Source organism: Sturnira hondurensis, unplaced genomic scaffold (genome assembly GCF_014824575.4).
Source record: "Sturnira hondurensis isolate 20B ecotype Veracruz unplaced genomic scaffold, ASM1482457v3 Scaffold0012545, whole genome shotgun sequence".
In the NCBI taxonomy this organism is placed as follows: domain Eukaryota; kingdom Metazoa; phylum Chordata; class Mammalia; order Chiroptera; family Phyllostomidae; genus Sturnira; species Sturnira hondurensis.
In genome coordinates this window covers 729,272-753,413 of record NW_028085176.1, presented here as the reverse complement: position 1 = coordinate 753,413, position 24,142 = coordinate 729,272, and the positions used below count along the sequence as shown (strand labels likewise).

At 37.1% G+C, this 24,142-nt stretch overlaps 1 protein-coding gene across 3 annotated transcripts in view; it reads right to left on the bottom strand.

Annotated features, from left to right (window-relative positions):
* DIAPH2 (diaphanous related formin 2) overlaps window positions 1-24,142 on the bottom strand; it is a 902,023-nt gene that overhangs the window by 693,451 nt on the left and 184,430 nt on the right. For all 3 annotated transcript variants that reach the window (XM_037060830.1, XM_037060831.1, XM_037060832.1), the window contains one exon: window positions 11,719-11,858. In XM_037060830.1, the coding sequence (XP_036916725.1) occupies window positions 11,719-11,858 (140 nt within the window). The remainder of the gene's footprint in view (window positions 1-11,718; window positions 11,859-24,142) is intronic.

The following is a 24,142-nucleotide window of genomic DNA, read 5'->3' as shown; positions in this document are numbered from 1 at the left end:
GCATTCATTGAGTACAATATTTATAGATGCAAGAAAATAATGGCATTCTAAGAAATCTTTCAGTCTTATGGAGGAAAGTTTTTCTCACTTTTCAAAATCATTTCTAAATGCTAATCTAGTTGCAATAGCAAATGTATTAAGATTGGAACTAAGCAAACAAGAACATAAAATAGTAGTTTAAAGTTAGGAGGTTCCAATCTCATTCACATATGGTGAAACTACGGCCCAAAGAAGTCACTCACTGACTGGACAAAGGTCACAGAAAGTGAGAAATCTAGAACTAGAAATCAGATCTCATCACTGGCTTTCTAGTGTGACTCTAGCTTATAACACGCTGTCTCTCACTATGCAAAGCTACAGAAAACATTTCTTTATGAAGGAAATGAGGCCAACAAAATTGAATTTCATTAAGGAGTTATATATAAAAACAGGTCTAGAAGTAGTATATAGTTCTACTTTTTCAAATATCCTGAACTAGTTATTGTTTTTACCTACACATAATTTAGCTTAATTTTGTTATTTCAAGGGTGTTAAGGATAACTGTCCTTTTTATGATTGTACTGGGTTGAACATCATCTAACTAGAAAAGCATTATATCACCTTGTTTGGAAGTAAGGTATTTACAGGTGTAATTAAGGGTAGAGATAACATAATATTGAATTAGGGTAAGTCCTAAATTCAGTTAAAGGCGGTCTTATGCTAGACACGGAAAAGATACTCAGAGACACACAGGAGACAGGACCAGGGAGACAGGTTTAGAGTCACAGCGCCATAGCCCAAGGACTGTCAGCAGCGGGAGGCAGCAAGGAAAGATCCTCGTCTAGAGCCTTAGGAGGGACCTTCCTGCCAGAACCTTGATATAAGACTTCTGGCTAACTGAACTGTAAAAGAATAAAATTTTTAAAGATTTTATTTATTTACTTTTAGAGAGATGGAATAGGGGGGAAAAGAGAGGGAGAGAAACATCAGTGTGTGGTTGCCTCTCACACCCCTCTAAGTGGGGACTGGGCCCGCAACCCAGGCATGTGCCTGATTGGGAATTGACCTCTCAATGCTTTGGTTCACAGATAGATGCTCAATCCACTGAGCAACATTAGCCATGGCAAATTTTTTTTAAGCTGCCCAGTTTTTGGTAAGTGTTATGGAAATTCTAGGAAACGAAAACAATAATATTAAATGATTCCTGCTGAATTTCAAGGATTATTTACTATTATATAAACCACTATGCATTCAAGGTAATTTACCCTTTAACAGACTGTTTTTCTTTTCTTTGTTTTCTCTGTAATTCTCTTCTTGTTATATAAACTATTCTCATTCTTGAGTCTATTCTTACACTGGTTTCTTCCCTTTCTGATTTTTTGTTGTTCATTCTGTTGCTGTCTCATACCTCTTGTTTGCTCATTAGTTTCTATACAAAAGGAAGACTATTTAGTTGTGTTGGTGTGATTGCTTCATTTTTTGGTTTCTATGAGGGATATTTTAAACTAGGAAATGGTTAAATAATCTTATCTACAGTTGTCCATGGGTTTAAATCTGATAAAAATAGAAGGTGAGGTTTAGATGATGAAATAGTGATAAACATTTCTAAGGAATAAATGAGGCTCTTTTTTTTTTCATTTTGAAACTTTGGGATGATAAAGTGAAAAAGGTTTCTTTCCTGCAGAACTTTTAAAAGCCTCAAAAAAAAAAAAAAACCCCACTGCTAATGTTTACTGTAAATTCCCAAAACAGGAAAATGCACTGCACCTCCAGAACTTATTTAATTATGTGATGTAGACACAAACGCTACCACCATCATTTTTCAGCATTCTTGAGGGGCAGGTTGAGGAAAGTAACCCCTTATTAGGAAAGAAGATTTTTCGAAACAGAGACTACTGGTAGATGAAGCTCCAAGGAGAGACCACTGCTTGAAAGTGGCTTACTATAGAGTTGGGTGAGAATTCTCAGGACACTCAAAGGAAGAAACATAAGGACACTGGTGCTCCTTGTTTCTCCTCTTTCCAGAAGGCACAGACATACATACACACGGGAACACTAGAGACACTCTGTGATAGCAATGTGCTGCTTTTGCTCATGTATTCAACTTGTAATGCCACAAGGAATAAAGTTAAAATCTGAATGTACAGGATGAATAAAATAAACCTTGATCTTCAAGAGATCTCCCTACAATAACTTTCCTTCTCATTTTTATTAAAGTGACTGTGCTGTATGGTGCCTGACAAGCTCATGTCACCTTCTTAGGGGAATTCTTCATAAAGTCAGCTTCCAAGGTAACAGTCCAAGGTGGACAAATCCTGGACCATATCACCCTGCCACCCTCTCCCTTACACCAAAGGAAATCTGACTCCATCAGGCATGGTGGCCTGAAATGTGATGTGGTAAGCATTTAACCTGACCTGCAGTCTGAGTTGGCCTCTCATGAAAAGCTTTGCCCAAGCAAAACCAAAGGGGAACCAGAATCAGCCCATTAAGAATCTCACCTGGGCAATACAGAGAAGACCAAGCAGTTAACATGGGGAAAGGAAGCTGCCAGTGGGACTAATCAGGGCAATCCTCTGTGAATTTCTGCTGCTGAAGGAAGGAAGGCTCGTGACGAAAATGATCAGACTCTACTACCTTAGGATATCAGATGACCTTCTGTATCAGCCCCCATGAAGCACAGCTGTACAATGTTTGTCGGAATTCCTGTGAGATTTCTAGGTCCCTGTTTCAACCCAGAGTTATCCTTTAAAAATCTAGGTCAGATCATGCCAGTACTCTCTCAAAACTCTCGAACAGCTTCTCAGCTCTCTCAGAGTAAAAGCCAAAGTCTTTCTAATGGCTCCCAAGACTTCGTTCAACTGGCCTCTTTCAACGTTCCTGAACAGGGCAAACATTTGCTTTTGTTGGTTCTTGTTTCTAACAATGTTCCTTCTCCAGTGAACCACGTAACTCATTCCCACACTTCCCTTAGACCTCTGCTCAAATATCATTAAAAGTCAGGGAGGCCTGCACTGAGCATCTGATATAAAATAGCAACATCCCCTCCCTAGCACAGATCACACCCTGACATTTTATGTGTAATTTTTTTAAAGTATCTGACTTCCCGCCCTGGCTGGGTAGCTCAGTTGGTTAGAGCATCATCCCAATACGTCAAGGTTGATCGTTCGATCCCCAGTCAGGGTACACACAAGAATCAACCAACGAACGCATAAATAAGTGGAACAACAAAGCAGTGTTTCTCTCTCTCTCCCTCCCTCCCTTTATTTCTCTAAATAAATAAAAATTCATTTAAATTACCTGACTTCTCTTACTGGGATATATGTTCCATATGGACAAGAACATTGTTTGGTGACTCCCATATGGGATATCCCTCCTCTATGTAAATACAAATCACGTACTATTAGCTGCTATTCACTGAACTACTCCAACTTTAGGTATTACCAAAGACAACTAACTCTTAATAGTATAAGAGTAAAACATATTTTCTTAATATATCATGTAGTAATAAATGGGTATGAATATTATGTGGATGACATTTGAATTATTACAGGTATCATCCCTAATGGACAGGGCAAATAAGTCCCAAATTTCACTATTCAGAGCCATGTTGCCATCAAAAAAAGATACTTTTCAACATAATGATATTCTTAAGATATCATACTTCCAAAATAAATGCATTGGTTTATAGGACATACAGACTTTCACATGATTTTTAGTAAGACAAAACACAGTCTCAAGAGGCATTGTAGTCTCATTAAAATTAAACTGAGTGGTAAGACTAAGTTTTCTATAACAAGAATAAATAGTTTTGCTTATTAAACTGGTAAGTGAGTTCACAACTGTTTTATATTCTTCATAATTTCTGCTGGAAGAGTTCATAGTAGGTTTTTAAAAATGAAGTCAGACAAATCTTAAGGAAAGAAATAATATCAAAATATTTAGTGTATGACAAGAGTGAAAGGAGGATCTTTTGAAAGATGTTCCTTATTGTGAGGTAGGATTCAAAAGAAGTTAAGGGTCCAGGCTCTGGCAATAACACTGTCTGAGTTGGAATCTCAGCTGACAGTTAGTGGCCATGTAATATTAAAATGGGAACAATTACCAATTCTTTCCACACCTTAATTTTTCATCTATAAAATGAGAACAATATTAATACTAATAATAAAGATAACCTGGTTGAATGTATATTTCAAGCTTGTAGACCATTTCCTGGGGATAATAAACACTATACAGTATTCCCTGTCGCTATTTTAAAATGTCTTTCAAGGTATCAGTAGGACATCTAGGAGAGCATTTGGAGACAGTCTGAATATTAAGAGAGCAGTCTGAGTTGGGAAAATGAATCCAGGCATAACATAAAGGTATGGACACACATACACGCACACACACACTCTTAAACCAGTGCCTAGCAGATAAGTGCTATGTAAATATTAAAATGTTCACATAATGCACTGTGCAGATGATGTTTTACAGAGTTGTATACTTGAAAACTATATGGTTTTCCAAAACAATGTTACCCCAATAAGTTCAATTAAATGGTAGTTATTATTTAATAGTATCCCATTGTTATTTTAATAACCATTTTATTGATTTTTTCTTTCTTTGTTTTATACTTTTAATTTTTATTTTGTTAAAGATTTTATTTATTTATTTTGAGAGGGGGGGAGGGAGGGAGAGAAACATCAATGTGTAGTTGCTTCTGGAGCATCCCCTACTGGGAACGTAGCCTACAAAACAGGCACGTGCCCTGACTGGGAACTGAAAGGGCAACTCTCTGGTTTGCAGGCCAGCACTCAACCCACTGAGCCACACCAGCCAGGGCTAATAACCATTTTAGAAGTCAATTGAATTTAAGCTAGTAAAATAAAACTTAACATTTAAATGCACAGAGGTTTAATGAATGCAAATAATTGTTGATGGTTACTATTTTTGATGCACCACAATAAAAAGTAGACTGAAATTGAAAAATAACAAGAATTTATATTTCTCAGATTATACTTGAAGTCAAAATCTAAATTTAGCAGATAAAAGTAAGAAAATCATTACTAGCAGTTATGACACAGTAATAATATAAGCTCTGACTTGAGAACATTTTCAAATTTACTTATTCAGTTAATTTAGAATCAACTTTAATGTAATGTATATATTTTACATGCCTAGGAGCTATAGAAAAACAAGCCCAAGTAGACCACAATCATCATTTAAGGTCCTTAGATTCCTTAGGCTTAGATGTCCCTGCCCAAAATAGTTGACGGTATTTGCCCAGGATTTATATCATATCCTCAAATGTCTGGTTCACATACAAAGCAAGACTAGCAGGGAATGGGAGCACAGACCAAGTAATTCATCATCTAAACAAAACTGAAGAAGAAGTATGCATGCCAGGCAGAAGGTTTAAAGTGCATTTTTAAAAATCTTCTATCCCTAACATGTACCAAATGTGCATGTATACAATAATCTAGCAATTATATTCTGCCTAAAAATGTTGATTTCAACTCACATTAGAGGTAGCCCTACTTACTAATTTTCCATTTGCAGTCCTTTACCTACAGCAGAATCCCAGAAAAGCACATAATTCCATTCAGAAGAATAAGAGGCGGATGGGTACTGGGATATTAACAAATCTAAAAAGATCCCCAAGGAACACACATGGACAGTTCCCCTCACAGGATGGGGAGGGAAAGCAGATGGTCCTGGGCCCTAAATTGAGGTGTATATATCCCATCAGTTCCCAGGCACAAAGGCAGCCCAGAGGCTTTTTTTGGTCCATTTCCTCATTCTGAAGGAGTATTTCTTTCTCAAGTAGGGGGAAAACATGGATACTTATCCAATGGCCAGTTGAATAAACTTGAACCATTAGAATAGTGACTCTAAAGTCATAAAAATATCAGAGTTTAAACTCAGATTTCATGCACTTTTATAATTGATATCACAAAAAAAACATTATGCCTCCTAGACTACTTCTTTCTGCGCTCAGATCTGATGACGCTACATGCCCCTCATGGCCTTCTCCCTAGTATGATTTTCCCAAAAGCAGGCAACCTTTCTAACAGAGTACAAAAACAGGTTTATAGTATGTTAACCATTAGTGTTTTAAAGGTGCCATTTATGATTACTTTGCTCTTAAGGGGAAGAAAAGTGAAGCTTGTGCCTAAGAATGCTTAAGTAAGAATTGATGGTTTTGTAAAAGGCTGACAATGACAGGCAATGTTATGACAATAGTCTTCCAAAGAGTACGGATGACTATCGATGGTGCATTAAAGGCATTTTCTGTTTTTGCATCTTCTTTTTGTAGTTCAATTAAGACAAATGATGCCTTATTCTTGTCTCTGAATATACATTGTACTGAATATAAAAACATACTATACATACATTTTTGCCTCTAATGTAATAAAATTAGGAGCTTGGAAGATACCATCTTTAATGTAAGTATTACTGAGGGTTTACCTCAATTTTTTGAAAGTCCCACATAGTTAATGTAATCTGTACTAAAATAAATTCTTAACACAAAAATTTTATGTTACTGGTATTATATAGAGAGAAGGGAAAAATTATTCTGGATAATTAAAAGTATTATTGCTTGAAAACAAAGTTTTATCAAGTGTACTTAGAAAAAAATCACAACAAAGAGTTTACAAAAGTATTTTAATAAAATGTTCAAATAAATTTCAGTTAAATTTACTAAGGTTAATACTCCTATAGTTACCTTTTATTTGTTTGCCAAACCTATAAGAATGAAACCTAATTATACATAAAATAGAGCATTTAAGACTACTAATAATTCTTCAGAACATCAAACTTACAGAAATCAAGCACCAATGTACCACATAACTACAACACATTGTAATTTATCCAAATATCACATCTTATTTGAAGAACTATTCATTATACAACCATATTTTTAAAAGCATTCAAAAATGACCCTATTATTTAAATAGTGTAATCTCATTAAAAAAACTATGGTAAGAAAACTAAATCATTCATTAAACATTGGAACTGAGCATCTGAATTCACAAGTTACTTGCTACATTCTGCCCTGGCTGGTGTAGCTCAGTGGATTGAGCTCGGGCCTGCAAACCACACGATCCCGGTTCGATTCCCAGTCAGGGCACATGCCTGGGTTGCAGGCCAGTTCCCAGCAGGGAACTGAAGCTAATCCCAGAAAAGCCTCTCATGAGAGGCTTTTCATGAGAGAGGCAACCATACATTGATATTTTTCTCCTCTCCTTCCCTTCCCCTCTAAAGATAAATAAATAAATCTTAACAAATAAAAATAAATAAATAAAATTAATTGCTACATTCAGCAAGAGATAGCAATGACTATAATAAGCCACATAAAAACAGAAAGTAAGTCTAATGTAAACACAACAGAATTGTTTTTCTCTCTGAGCTGGCTCCATGACTGCATCTATTTTTGCCTAATATATAGATATTTCAGAAACAAGGAGCTCCCATGCAACTAAATAATAATTTTCAACTTTTTCTGTATCTTTTCTCCCTGAGTTCAACTGATAAAGAATATTTTCATTTTCTTTCTGGTAAAAAACTTTAAAAGTCCAATAAATTTTCCACCATGATCTCCCTCTGAGCTTCAAATATCGTTAGAAAAACAGAAAAGTTCAAAGCCGTTGGAAAATCTGTGAGGTTCCAAAGAAATGCCAGTTGAGATCTTTTGTTGAAAAACACCTACTTCCTAAAAGTCAACAGGTCAAACTTAGTCACAGTTGGAGGGAGGTGTCTTCGGGAAATGTAAAAACTTTTTGCTGATTCACTCAGTAGATTTAAAATGTTCTCCATCCACATGGGGGTACATATGGCCCTGAACCATCAGATATTCAAGAGCTTCCTTGATGGCATTGATACTCAGGCTGCAAAGCTCAGTCTGGAGCTATTGAACGTTCTTACCTTCCTGTTGAGGACACTCATGAATTAAATGCAGCACCTCCTTTTGTATGAACTCAAGGCTGGCCTCACCATACTCTGGAGCCTGATCCACTTTGGATGGAGCAACAAGTGTACTCTGCCCAAAGGCCACACTGACCATATGCAGAGAATATGTTAGGTGAACTCATTCATGTCTTCCAGGGGGAGGATCTGCAATACCTCAAGGATCTTCACCTCTGCAGAACCACTGAGGATACCAACACTGAGTCAGCTCCTGCTTTGCTTTACCTCTGCCGAGCCAGTGGTGGGCACTGATAGTCTTGGTGGTCATATCATCAATCTTGTAAAGAATATAGTTTGACACTTTCTCTGCCTTTCTGATGATCCCTACAATTGAGACCTGGGAAACTACTATTCCCCTAACCTGGAAAACATTCTTCACCAGAGTGGTTGTGCGTATCTGATTCACACACAGGTATAATGTTCTCCATTCGAGCCCTGAGTCTGGGAGCTCTCAGAACAGGAGCTGTGCCACGCTGAAAGGGTGTGTCACTGTTGCCACTGACTCCACTCATGGCACAGAGGCGACCAGGGCTCCCAAACCCACTCCTAACCAAAGCACAAGCAGATGAGTTGGAGTGACTTGTCTCTACTCAGCGATTTCCTCAAGCAAGCTTCCACTGCTACCCAGGGTTACGCCGAATGCATGGTTTGTGAGGATCTACACAGCCCCACGTCACCAGGGATCCAACAGCTACCATAATGCAGCTGCCTCCAGCCAGTAAGGACCTGCCAGCTTTTCTCCTCATCCCACAGTTCTTTGGAGTCGTCTAGTACTTGTCGGTGCTACATTTTAAAGCCCAGTGTATAATTTCAGGCCTCTCCTGCCATCTAATAAAAAGGCATTTTTGCTAGCTTCCCTGAACTCCTTCTTTCCTAAATTTCACAAGTTCTTCCACAGTCATTTTTAAAAATATTTTTTAAATTTATTTTTAGAGAGAGAGAGAAGCAGAAGACGACAAATATCGATGTGACAGAGAAAGTAAAATGTCCATCCGTTGTCCCTCATACGCCCCCAGGGAACCTGGCCTATAACCGAGGCATGTGCCCTGACCCCAACAGACTTGGGTTTGCTGGAAAAGGCCCAACCCATTGGGCCACACCAACCAGAGTTTCTGCAGTCGCTTCTTAAACATTAATTTATTCACTCACTAAGTCATTTAACCGTTACACAAAATTTGGGAACAGACAAGTTCACTATGGTAGAGTGCTGAAGGTTATGTGAGGGGCTGTGGAGTTGAAGGGGATGGGGGCAGGCGAGAGGTGGCGAGGGGGGAACCCACTGCCAAGGTCACTGTCATGAAAGAATGCAAATCTTTGTTCAAATCATTAAAAGAAGAAGCATATTTCTTACAGTCCCTTTTTACAGATTATTTTTTGACTCATTTAAACAGTTAAGCAATGGAAATTCTAGAACACTAAAGTGCACTGTGGCAGAGTGCTGTAGGTTACAAGGCCATGAAGGAGGCAGGGGTATGAGGGGAAGGTGGGGGGTGAAGGGCAACTGGAAGGAAAGGACTGGGGGACATGGTGTGGGGGGTCGCCACTTTGGTTACTGTTCTCAGAGAATTCACATGCTGTTCAGATCATTAAAACCAGAGACACTCTGGAAGAAATAGTAAGATAGCAACCTTTGAATGATTATAGTGAAATGTTAAGTTTGTCTTACCACTTCCTTTTTAAAGTTTTTACTGTAGAATTATAATTTTCCAGTTTTTCTGCCAAATGCACTATAGATAAAAATGAATAGTTGCCCTGGCCAGGTGGCTCAGTTGGTTGGAGCGTCATCCCCAACACCAAAGGGTTCACGTTTGCCCCTTTACCCTGCCCCCCCTCGCCCCATATCAGGCGCCTACTGGAGGCAACCCATAGATGGATGTTTCTCTCTCTCTCTCTCCCTCATTCTCTCTCTCTAAAAGCATATCTTTGGGTGAAGATTTAAAAAAATGTTAGCCCTTAAACAACACACCCGTGCAGTTCAAACCTGTACTGTTCAAGGGTAAACTGGCACTGGGAATCTAGGTTATGCAGACGCTTAACTTAAGTTATAATCCAGTTTTCCAGTCTTCAGGCAGTGGGCTCCCCTACCCCCCATGTTGTTCAAGGGTCAACTGTACTCTGATGAATTTGAATTTATATATAACTCCCAAGGGAATTACTGAGCTCTAAATTATTTTCAAGGCTTTGTAGATAGGTGAGAGAAGTCCAAGATGTGACCCCATTAGATGTTAAGGACATGAATAAAATAGAAATTTAATTTTTATATATTTTATGTATTAATTTCTACACTTAAGAGGATAGCAATTGTGTAATTAGATCCCACAATATTTTCACATTACACTGAAAGTCTATTTTCCTTATAAAAACATTTTATTTTGGGTGTAATTTAAAGGCTTTTTATGATTAATATGGGAAAATCAGTTACTGGAATACATCATTGACAAGGAACTTGTTTAAAGTCTTTTTCAACAATTTCAAAGAGTTTATTAGTACTTTCATTTCTTTAATTGGTTAAATAATTAAATTTTTGCTATTCCAAATGATAGGAATATGTAAGTAGTATATCCAAAATGTGTAGAAGGTAACTTCTACATTTATATTTACTTCTCATGTTAAAAAACGAATGATATCATAGAGCCAATATGAGGGGAAACCAAAAAAAAAAACTCAGGAATTTATTTATAAAAAATTGTGCATTTATTCTTTTTTTAAAAGATTTTATTTATTTATCTTTAGAGGGGAAGGGAAGGAGAGAGGGAGAGAGATATCAATGTGTGGTTGCTTCTCATGTGTCCCCTGCTGGGAACTGGCCTGCAACCCAGGCATGTGCCCTGACTGGGAATCGAACCTCGATTGTCTGGTTCACAGGCTCCCACTCAATCCACTGAGCTATACCAGCCAGGGCTGTGCATTTATTCTTATATGTTTAAACTTCAGTCACCTTCCAAGTACTCTCCATTTGATGCAACACACCTATTGAAACATTTTTTCCACTGCTCCAATGATTTTCAAATAGTTTTTGAAATCATTGATTTTGATGCCTTTTAGTGCTTCTATCATTTTTTTTCAACTCTTCCACATTGGAATAACATTTCCCTTTCAGTACTTTCTTCATCCAGGGAAACTAAAAGTGTCGCTTGCAGTGAGGTCAGGTGATTGTGATTAGGGAGGGTGGGGCATGAGGGTCACATGCTGGTTAGCAGTCAAAACTGCTGAACACTCAGCATGGTGTGGGCAGGTGTACTCAGAAATCACCCATCATGAAATAAGCAAACAAAAAAATTCAGTGAAGCTGAACACAGCCTCTCACAACACCACCAGCTGGCACACTGACACAGATGTGTCTCTAGACCACTCACCTAGCATGGGAAGCCTGTACTAAAAGGGGTCTGCCCTCCAGAACATAATTCCAGGTTTTTTGGGTCCCTCCTTGTATATGTGTATACTGAATTTGTTTTATAAATAAATATATAATAATCATTACCTGGGTATACAAATTTCCATGTAAATATGCATATTTAACATCTGGATACATGTTTTTATACACAAAGAGGAACTACACATCTAAGTAATATTTGTTTTCTTAAAATAGAACATTATTAGAGATCAGATTAACTACACTCTTTCATGCTTACAACCTCAAATTAGACATTGCTGTATTGTTACATTCGCTAACATTAGACATCTGATCAGAAAATCTTGACCTTCACATGATTTAACTGATTATATTCCCAACAATTATATACAGTACAAATTGTATGAATCATATCAAAACAAATAAGAACCACCTACCTGACAGGATTGCTGGTTAAAGAAACCCTCAGAGATTCCAGGCAATTAAGAAGTTTCTCATCTGAAATACCAGATCTTAATTCATGAACGTATTCTTGTGAAGACAGGGTGCATTCATGTTTGCTGTTTTTCAGTCCTCCCTATATAGAAGAAAAAGATAACAGTTAAGACCAAAAACAGTTTGTTTTTATAAAACTTTTAAAACAAAATAATGCATAGAATATGTTAAGATTTTCCTACATAAAAATGCGTGCAGAGTACTAGGCACTTAAAAATTCCGGGTCACAGAACTGATGTGGTGAGATCACACTGGGTGCATCTCAACACTCTCCTCGGCCTCATTTAAATGAAAATTACACCGCTGGTGCTCATGGCCTGACTAGAATACGGACTTGAGTTGCATAAAGTATCGCTGACAGGAAAGCTTAAATTTACAACTCAGGTATCAGGATTAACATGAGCTGCTCCTCAACCCACAGGATGGACATTTAGCAATCATGTTACTAATTTTTCTAGTGAAGATATTTGTATTCTTTTCCACAAAACACACTGAATGAACTTGAATATAAAATATGATACATAACCCACATTTATTGAAATGGAGTTTGTTCAGCCTACCTGAACAAACAAGTGAAAACAGTTATTAAAATGTAAAACAATACAGTCTTCTATTAGCATGTTCATCAAATTAGTCTAAAGCATTCATCAATTCCAATTTCTTTCTAACTTTGTTAATCGCATGTTAGGGATGAATCTTAAAAAAGCCATTAATGCATTTATCTGATAGTGACTAGTTTTGAGCTTAATTTCCAATAGAGGTGGGATTATTTCTAGAACTCATTATAACATGACAGCTCTTTAGCTTCATCACCACATTGTAACTATGTAAGTAGTTTGGGGAAACAGCTGAGAGGAAAAGATCAACACATTCACTGTACCAATAAGGCATAGTTGTACCTTCCAGATACACATTAATCATAACTACCATTTAATACATTACAAACATATCCCTCTGAATAAAAACCCTTGCTTGATTCCCATTTTCTAAGTTCTTACAAATTATACTCAGTTTCTGCTAAGTATCTAAGCTGCAATAAGGAAAGCAATTTTTTTCCATTTGGTAGAAGTCATAGCATTAGAATATATAGAATTTTTTAAAAAACAATGTGTTAATAATGAAAAATAGATTCCTTAGTGTATTATACTATTGCCTTTTTATTGAGAAGACCTTCTCAATATAGAGATTATCCATCATTTCTAATGCCTGATTTTTTAAAATTCCATTAACTAGTAAACATTTTAAGTCTAATGTCTTATATATGGAAACTATTCCCTTATAGCACTGGGGCCCTATCCCTCCTACAGCACATGAGACAGTGGGGCAGAGGGCACTGTTTGTGTCGGTCTCTCTCCTGGACTGGGAAGTCCATGTAAGCCAAGTACCGAACATAGTGAATGAATTTAGTGAGCCTTAACAAAAGTGTGCTGTTATTGAATCTGTCCATAACAATAACAGAACAAAGAATATAATTTCATACTTTTAGTGCCCGTATTTTGTGCACTGGCCACTGACCTGATTTTTTCTTGCTTTGTTAAGATACACACATGTTCAAGAAGTCTACTGTATAAATTACCACATACATGGCACAGTAAGTAAAACCATCACCTTGAAATCATTTCCAAATTTCTATAGCTTATTTATCTACCTCTTAAGGCTACATACAGATCCACAAGTAAATATCAACAGCATAGAACTGCAAGTTATCACCACACACCACTTTCATATGAAATTCAAACTTCTTTCTTAATTAATAGATAACAAGGCTCTACTGATCCCCTGGAGGCTTGTATATAATAAACCTTATTCCTGTAAGAATGAGTTTTGTATTTGCTGTTCTGTCTGTCTGAAAGACTGACCCCTGACCTCTTCATTGCTAGATCTCATCATTTCAGTTTTATCCCACTATAAACCTCATTTATAGCATTAGCTTTACATGTTTATCTTCCATAGCGCTTTGTTTGTTTACTGTGTCTTCCTCATTAAAAGATAAACTCTACGAGGCAGGAATCCTGCCTACCTTTTTCACCACTGTATCTGCAGATCTTAACACTGTGCTCGGCATACAATAAGTACTCAATACATATTTCTTGAATGAATGGACGAATGGATGGAGAATAAACAAATGAATGGACAACTATTGAGTTTCAATATGCAGAAGGTTCAAAATTCAGTTCAGTTTTGCCTCAGAGTACTAGAGTTCTGAGATGTCCCATTGTAATACATTCAGATATGTGAGGAGTAAACAGATAAATTGAGACGATGTATGACAGCATGCTGGGGACCGCTCAGACTGCCACTGGGTTGGAATCACGGCCCCCTCACTTACGCTCCAGGCAATCCCTCAGCAGGCTAGTGAACTAATGTCTATAAACCTGTTGACTCATCCATGATATAGGGGTAATAAATACCTAGCCCCTTCATGTTTGTTATGAATATTAAGACAATGCATATGAAGTGTCTAAAACTGGCATTTTGTATGTGTTACTTCACAGACAGTAAGCTGACCAGACAACGTTAGTTCCTGGCTTCCATATGGTCATGGCTGAGATACTATTTATGGAACAACTGGGCCAGCGCATCACATTGAGACTCACCACTCCTCCAAATCTTAGAAACAAGTTTAAATTATATAGTTTAAGATAATCTCTGGTTAAAAGGAGTGGAAGCAAATGACCTAATGGAGCAAGACCAAAAACTCAGAGCCTCATAGAATAAATAAATGACTTTTATCAAGCTTAGAAGGACTTAGGGGTTTTATCATAAGTTCGCATTTGATAATCATGAAAATGTGATAGGACGTAATGGCTGGGCTGGCCCTTAAATGTCAGTTCTTCTAACACCCTAATTGCAGAAACAGAAAATAGCGGTGATCACCAAAGTTCACATAATTAGTAAGACAGCAGGACTGAAACGCTACTGTTCTGGTCCTCGGGTTACTTCTTTATATATTGCATGTCACTTTTTCCCAATATTGAATAAAACATTAAAGCAACAAGTATTTCATTCTGAAACCTCTATGACAAAATGTCAAAGAATCTTCAGCGTCGTCAATATGGTACACCATAATGTTAAAAAAATCACCTAAAAACAAAACAGTGCAATAGATTGATTCCCACTATCTTTAATAGGGCTGTAATACAAGAATGGCTTATTATTAACACCCTGTTCTGATACTGAACAAAGGAAACAACTAGATAATGGATGGATAATAATGGATATTTTAATTAACTGCTCTGTATGAGATTAATGAAAATTACCACTGTGCCCATTTGATCTTTAAAAAATAATGCAAAGTTACCAATTAGCATACATCATGCTACTCTAAAGCTAGGTGAACAAAAAGCTTTCCTAATTTGAAACTATTTCCTAATTTGAAAATCACTAGGGTGGAGACACTTGTCAGTGAGACTGTGCTTGTATTATCCTAAGACATTACACAAAGAACCAAAAAAGAACTTGGGGTCAGTATAATAATCACATTTTCCTACCCCAATATGAAATGTTAGTAACAAAACCAGATAAGCAATAGTCTAAAAGAAACATTTTAAGTTTGCAGTGGACATATGACTTATAATTTAGGATGACTTATTCTGAGAGTGATCTGTCACTCTTTAATGTAAACACCTATTATAATTTGAGGAAAGCTTCCTAGTTCTATGCTGTAAGGTATCTTCCTGCAGACACTAGGAAGAATTGATCATTACACAGGTCTTTTCAACTATACTGCGTACACAACAGCAATTACTATCAGTGGTGCAATGGGAAATTTCAATTACTTCCTATCAGTCACCTTCAAAGAGTATGGACAATATTGTTATCATGAAAACAGTAATAATGTTACTATTGTTGACCATGATTCATAAGTTCTAATGAAGTCAGGTTCATTTGCCTACTTTAATCAAATGAGTTTCTTATCTATCATAGCAGTTCTCTGAAAAAGCAATGTCAGAGATGAACACATTTAGAATTATACCTACAAAGGTCACAGTATTGTCCTTTGAGAGACTCCTAAGCCTTTAAAAGCTTGGGAAATTAAAAGGCTATTTTCCTCATCATCAGTTTCTTGAGTTCCAATAGGAAAAGGAAACATAAAACAAGCACCTGATCCAAATCAATCTACCTATTTATTCTACTAGCAATACATTTCGTGAGCTATACGACTCTGAATGCTAAACTTTAGATGGCTTTTCTCCTAATATTAAGGACAAATACCTTATAAAAGGAGACAATGGAGTTAAGTAATTCATTTATCCAGAAAATACAAAATCTATTTTGAAATAAATATATTATATTTCAAATTACTATATATGCAATTTCCAGTGAAAATTCTTTACATTACATGAAACATACAGCATAAAAATAACTACACATTACCATTTCAGAGTCTCTAAGATAAAAACCTACACAGATAATTACTATCATGAGATAACATCAAGAAAGTGTCATTCCCCATTGCAAGAAACAATGGGGAATTAAGCCCTTTTTAATTAAGGCCTTATTCGGAAGCTGAAAGTAATATGCAAAATACGAGAACATACCCTAAATTATAGGACCGAAAAAAATTTCACAGCAATAGAGATGTACCATAATTCCTCACATTATACACACTATTTGTCCCAAAAGGATTTGACTAAGTTACTTTATATGTGATTAGCTAAAAAATGTTATATTTTTTCTCAAAAATATAACATTTTCTATGAGAAATAATTTATTGTTTCATTACTGAAGCTTCTATATATTAAACATGTCATTACTGAAGCTTCTATATATTAAACAGATTAAGCATTTCACCCCCAAATCACAAATCCTAAAACCATAACAAGAATATTTAAATTATTCTTTCAGCACGTGTAATAATATCAAGTACACGAAGAAACTCTAAACATGTGTTATGTCACCCTAGTGGTATTTATTTTTCTATGAAACATGTATTTAATATATAAAATATGAAATATGAATTTATAAAATATGGAGGAAAATGCTTATAATAATATCAAGGAATTACTCAATGTACAAACTTTCATTTCTAACATTAATAAAAGGATATTTTAATAAGCAGAATGTTGATCCCCAAACATTCAACTTCACTTCCTGTAAAACGTTTCTTGTCCAACAATCCCATCCGATCTACATACTTTCAGATACATCAACAACAAAAAGCTAAACCACTGTTATTGTTAAATGATTTGCTAGAGAAAGTTAATTAAAATATTTAATGCTATTCAAAATTAGTCAATCTGTATAATGAGCTATCAGTCTGATAGGTTTCTTTTTTATACCAAGCACAATAAATGTATGGTCTCTTCCATACTTAAAATCTACCAATACTTACCTTTCATAACTAGTATATAACAATTATGGTAAACAATGTGCATATGGGTAAAGTCTTTAAAACTATAACCTGTTACTACTAGCCTTTTCTAGCCCTTATCAACACCCACAGTACTTGATGAAAGAATGTTTAAGCATTACCTTTATCTTTTATTTGACAGAGGCCCTAAAGATATATCAGAAAATGAAATATAAACATACAGAAGACAATCCAGGGGTTCTTAACCCTGGGTCCCAATTCAGGAAGTATGTAAAATTACAAGGTGAAAACCAACATCTTTAGTTTCAGTAACTGCTGACTTAAATTCAGCAACTCTTCTAATTATGAATTTAAACAACAGATCATAGTGCATAGTTGGTCACTATGACTCAAAGAAGTCACAGATATTTCCTATCACACCACAAAAACCACATTTGTGGCAGTTTCTCAAAATATCACACATGCCTACCATTTCTTCAAAATTAACCTGTTCTACAAGCTGCCACTTTGCCTTGTTATTTAACAAATATTGTAAAGAAGCATATTATTGTGTCTCAATTTTCTAATTAAACTTTCTATTTTGAGATCACTGTAAACATGTATATCACTGTAAGAAGAATGCAAAGAAATACTTTGTTTTCCCCAATGGTAGCATCTTCCTTCAAACTATACTGCAATATCAAAACTGAAAAACTGACACTGAAAACCCCACCTGTTTATTGAGAGTTCCCTGGTGTCACTTGTGCATGTGTGTGTTTAGTTCTATGCAATGTAATCACATGTAGATTAATGTATGCAACCACCAAAATCAAGATACCAAATAGTGCCACCGCCCCAAGGATCCCTCATGCTGCTTCCTAACCATACTCATATGCCTCCCACAGCTCCCCACCCCTGTCAACCCTTAATCTAGTCTCAAGTTCTATAATTTGACTTCTCAAGAATGTCATATGCAGGAAATTACGCAGTAATAATCGTTTCACATGGACTCTTTTTTCATTCAGCATAATGCCCTGGAGAGTCGTACAAGTGTTTGCACATATCACTAGTTTGTTCATGTTTGTTGCTGAATAGTATTCCATGGTATGGCTATACTACAGTTATTTAACCATTCACTTGCTGAGAATATCATTGTTTCCAGTTTTTGTCTATTCTGAATAAAACCACTAGGAACACGAGGCAAGATAACGGAGGAGTAAATGGAAGCCACTCTAGCCTCCTCCTAGGACCAATCTGGAATTACAACTAAATTATGGAGAAATCACCTGAAACAAACAACTGAACAACAGCAAGAGAGAAGCCTCATAGCCTCAGACAGACAGAAGCAGCAGCTTCAGCACAGACTGGTAAGGAGTGCAGTGGAGACTTCAGAGAGTTGGCTGGGCGTCCACAGGCAGCAGCAACAGAGAGATAATTAAGCGCCAGGTGGGATCCCCCTGAGAATAGTGGGGTCTAAACCCTAAACTGGGATCCTCAGCCTAGAGCACCAGGGCCCAAAGAGTATAGAGAAAACAACCAACTACAAAGAGCAACAAGGTTGCTCTGTGTCAGAGATGGATGGATGGAGATGCAAAGAGCCATTGAAAGGGCCAGCGCACAAATTTTCATTTGCAGCCATTTACCTGGAGCTCAGACAAAGGTGGGGGCAAAATGGGCTAGAGACATCTGAGGAGAGACGGGAGACAGAAGCTTTGAAGACACAGCTGAGAGAGTACATCCAGGGATCCTGGTGCTGAGTCACCCCCCATACAGCAGCGGGGATCATGGTTAGGCAGACCACTCCCATCAGAGTGGGAGCAGCCTGAGGGGAAACAATAGCCCCAACTTCAGGAGGGATTCTGCTGCGCCCTGTGGGGCATAAGCCTGACTGCTAAATGCACTGGGACTACATTCACAACTGAAGGAGACGGCCACAGACCTCACATCCCTGGCCGTCTCGGAACATCCTGCCCAAGGTCAGACAGGGTCAACATCTGACATCATCAGAGGCAGATCCAGAAATAAACAAACAAACAAAAAAAAACAGTGGTAAATACTAGAGGATACCAGACAAACACTACAGTGGTCTTCTCCATGATTAGCAATCTCTTCTTTCCTGAACAGCTTTTTAACATTCATTTCTTGCCTATCAAGTTTGTGCATATTAAGTCACTAGATTTTATATCCTACTTTATTTCTCTCTTATAATAGTTTTCACCTCTTTACAGTAGTATTATTACTGGTTCATCACTGTTGATAATAGGATTCTGGGCGGGTATTGTTGTGGATGTGGGTTTTTTTCCCTGGGCTTTGTGGTTTTGTTCTAACAGCACCTGCACAACAGCATGTAAGACGTGGTGGGTGGAGTGACCCTCAGGGTAAACCAGCTGGAGGGAAGGACCCACAAAAGAAAGACCCAACAATAATTAAAACCCAATTACATCCAGAGAGCCAACACAAATGGCATAAAGGACATCCCAAGAGCATCAAGTTCAGGAGATCAAGGAGTGTTCACCACTGAAACTCACAGGTCTCCTACCATATAACTTCACACCACAAACTCAGGGAGTCAAGGCAGATTAATTTAAGAAGCAGAGGCAAACAAGAAGACTCTCCCCCTAAGAAGGGAGAACAAAGAAACAACCCCCAATCGAAAAGAAAGGAGTAATAGACCTATACGGACTGAAAGTGAAGGGTTGGAAAAAATATTCCAAGCAAATGGAGAGGAAAGAAAAGCCAGAGTACCAATACTTATATCACACAAAATAGACTTCAAAACAAAGGCCACTTGTTGCTGTTCCTCTTCCCCTTCTGGTACCCCTACAACTCAGATGTCAGAACCTTTAAAGATGTCCTGAAGGTTCCTAAACCTCTCCTCATTTTCTTGAATTCTTCTTTCTTCATTCTGTTCTGGTTGAATGTTTCTTTCTCCCTCCTGGTCCACTCCATTGATTTGAGTCCCAATTTCTTTTCCATCATTATTGGTTCCCTGTGCATTTTGCTTCATTTCACTTAGTGAACAAATAATAAAGGAGAACTTCCCCAGTCTGGCAAAGGAAATAGACTTCCAGGAAGTCCAGGAAGTTCAGAGAGTCCTAAAGAAGGTGGACCCAAGAAAACACACACCAGGCACATCATAATTACATTAGCCAAGATTAAAATGAAGGAGAGAATTCTAGAAGCAGCAGGAGATAAGGGGACAGTCACCTACAAAGGAGTTCCCATCAGATTGTCAGCTGATTCCTTAAAAGAGACCTTACAGGCAAGAAGGGGCTAGAAAGAAGTATTCCAACTCATGAAATCCAAAGACCTACAGCCAAGATTGCTCTATCCACAAAGCATTCATTTAGAATGGAAGGGCACATAAAGTGCTTCTCAGATAAGGTCAAGTTCAAGGAGTTCATCATCACCAAACCCTTATTATATGAAATGTTAAAGGGACTTCTCTAAGAAAAAGAAGATAAAAAATACGAACAGTGAAAGGACAGCAAACTCACAGTTAGTAACAACCACACCTAAAACAAAAGCAAACTAAGCAGACAACTAGATCAGGAGCAGAACCACAGAAATGGAGATCACATGGAGGGTTAGCAACAGGGGAGTGGGAGGAAGAGAAGGGGGGAGGAGGTACAGAATAAATAGCAATGATGGTAGGTAGAAAATAGATAGGGGGAGGGCAAGAATAGTATGGAAAATGTAGAAGCTAAAGAACATGTGACACATGAACATAAACTAAAGGGGAGAGGTGGGGGAGGGGTGTTCAGGGTGGAGGAGAATGAAGGGGGGGAAATGGGACAACTGTAATGGCATAATCAATCAAATATATTTTTAAAAAGGCGATAAAAAGAGACAATGAAGGACACTCTGTAATACTCGAGAGGAATCCATCAAGAAGACATACACATTGTAAACATCTATGCACTCAACACAGGAGCACACAAATATATAAGGAAAAGCTTGGAGGACTTCAAGAAAAATATAGGCAGCAACACACTTATACTATGGGATTTTAACACCCCGGTGCCAAAAATGGATAGATCTTTCAAACAAACTATCAACAAGGATATTGTAGCATGAACAAAGCCCTAGATCAAATGATTAACTGATATACATATATAGAGACCCTTTCATCCCAAAGAAGCAAAATATACATTCTTTTCAAATACACATGGAACAGTTCGAAACATAGACCATATGATAGGACACAAAACAAGCCTCAATAAACTAAAGAAAACAAAAATCATATGAAGCATTTCCTTGAACTACAACAGCCTAAAACTACAAAGCAGCAATCTCAAAAAAAACCCCTCAAAAACACTGAAATCATAGAGATTGAATAGCATGCTATTAAACAATGAATGGGTTAACAATGACATCAATGAAGAACTCAAAAACTCCCTGGAAACAAATGAGAATGAACTCACAACAGTCCAAAACTTACTGGACACAGGAAAGACAGTCCTGAAAGGGAAGTTCATAGCGATACAGGCCTACCTAAAAAAAAAATGGAAACATTTCAAACGAATAACCTAACCCTATGCCTACAAGAACTCCAGGAACAACAACAAACAAAGCCCAGAGTGAGTAGAAGGTAGGAAATAACCAAGATCAGAGCAGAATTAAATGACATAGAGAATAAAAGCACAATTCTAAGGATCAATGAATCCAGGTGCTGGTTCTTTGAAAAGATAAAAAACAGAGACAAGCCTTTAAGGAAACTCCTCAAGAAAAAAGAAAGAGGACCCAAACAAACACAATCAGAATTAAAAGAGGTGAGATTACAACTGATACCACAGAAATGCAAAGGACTATAAGAAATTACAACAAAAAACTATATGACAAGAAAATTGAAAACCTGGGTGAAGCGGACAAATGTCTAAAAACATATAATCTTTCAAAAATTAATGAAAAAGCAGCAGAAAGCTTAAACAGACTTATAACAGCTGGCAAGATCGAGAAGTAATCAAAACAACTCCTGGCACACAAAAGCCCTGGACCGGATGGTTGCACAGGAGAATTCCACAAAGCATTTAAGGAAGAACTAACCCCTATCCTTCACAGACTATTCCAAAAAATCCAAGAGGAGGGAAGACTCCCAAACCCTTCAGATGAAGCCCACATCATCCCAATCCCAAAATCCAATAAAGACACAACAAAGAAAGAAAACTATAGGCCAATAACACTGATAAACATAGACGCTAAAATCCTCAACAAAATATTGGCAAACCACATCCGGCAACACATTATAATGACCATACACCACGACCAAGTGGGATTCATCCCAGGAATGCAAGGATGGTATACTATTTGCAAATCAATAAAGGTAATACATCAAATAAATAAAAGGAAAGAGAAAAATCACATGATCATATCAATAGATGCGGTTTTATTTATTTGGGTCCTCTCTCTTTTTTTCTTGATGAGTTTCCTTAAAGGGCTGTCTCTTTTATTTATCTCCTCAAAGAATTGGCACCTGGAGTTATTGGCACCTGCATCCTTTGGTGCTCTCTTAGTCTCTATGTCATTTAATTCTGCTCTGATCTTGGTTATTTCTCTCCTTCTACTCTCTCTGGGCTTTGTTTGTTGTTGTTCCCCCAGTTAGTATGGTTACTGCTATTTTTAGTGATCACCATAGCTGTTCATTTTTATCCTGTGTGAAAGTTCTGAAATTGGAGATTGAGGATGCAGTCAGTCATTGTGTGGAGACAGTAATGAAATATGTTGAATTTGTCTAAATTATCATTTGGACTAATGAGACACTTGAAAAGTAATAAAAATAATGTCTGAAATCATCTTCTTGTTTAAGTAATTAGAAAAAACCTAAAACATAATACAGCTGACCTTTCAAAAAATAGGACAAAAAATAGATATGGAAAAAGCATTTCATAAGGTCCAACACCCATTTATGATAAAAACACTCAGCAAAGTGGGAACAGAGGGAGCATTCCTCAACGTAATAAAGGCCATATAAGAGAGACCTACAGCCAACATCATACTCAATGGGCAAAAACTAATAGCTGTCCCACTGAGATCAGGAATAGGACAAGGATATCCACTATCACTACTTCCATTCAACATAGTATCAGAAGTCCAACCAAAGTGATCAAAGAAAAAAATAAAAGGCATCCAAAGTGGAAAAAAGGAAGCAAAACTGTTATTGTTTGCAGATGGCATGATAGTGTATAGAGAAAACCCTATAAAATCCAACAAAAAACTATTCGCCCTAATAAATGAATATGGCAAAACAACAGGATACAGAGTCAATATTCAGTGATCTAAGGCATTTTTGTAAACCAGCAATGAAATATCAGAAACAGAAATCAGAAAAAAATATATATTTGTTATAGCAACAAGAAAAATAAAGTACCTAAGAATAAACCTAATCTAGGAGGAAAAAGACCTGTACTCAGAAAACCACACAACACTGAAGAGATTAAGGAAGCCACAAATAAATGGAAGCATATTCCATGCTCATGGATTGAAAGAATTATCATCAAAATGTCCATACTACCCAAAACAATTTATAGATTCAACACGATCAATGTTAAAGTACCAATGGCATATTTCACTAGGATAGCACAAATATTTCAAAAACTTATATGGAACCATAAAGGAGCCCAAATAGCCGCTGCAATTTTGAGAAAGAAGAGCAAAGTAGGAGGGATCACAATACCTGATACCAAACTGTATTACAAGGCCACTGTAATCAAAACAGCCTGGTACTGGCATAAAAACAGGCACATAGACCAGTGGAACAGAAGCGGGAGCCAAGAAATAAAGTCAAGTCTCTATGGTCAATTAATATTTGACAAAGGGGGCAGCAGCATAAAATGGAGTAAAAATAGATTCTTCAACAAATGGTGCTGGGAGAACGAGACAGCTACATGCAAAAAAATGAAACCTCACCACCAACTTACACCATACACCAAAATAAACTCAACATGGGTCATGATACCATAACAGTCCTAGAGGAGAACACAGCCAGGAAAATTTCAGATATTCCACACAGCAATATTTTCATCACTATGTTCCCTAGAGCAGGGAACATAGAGGAAAGAATAAACAAATGAGAC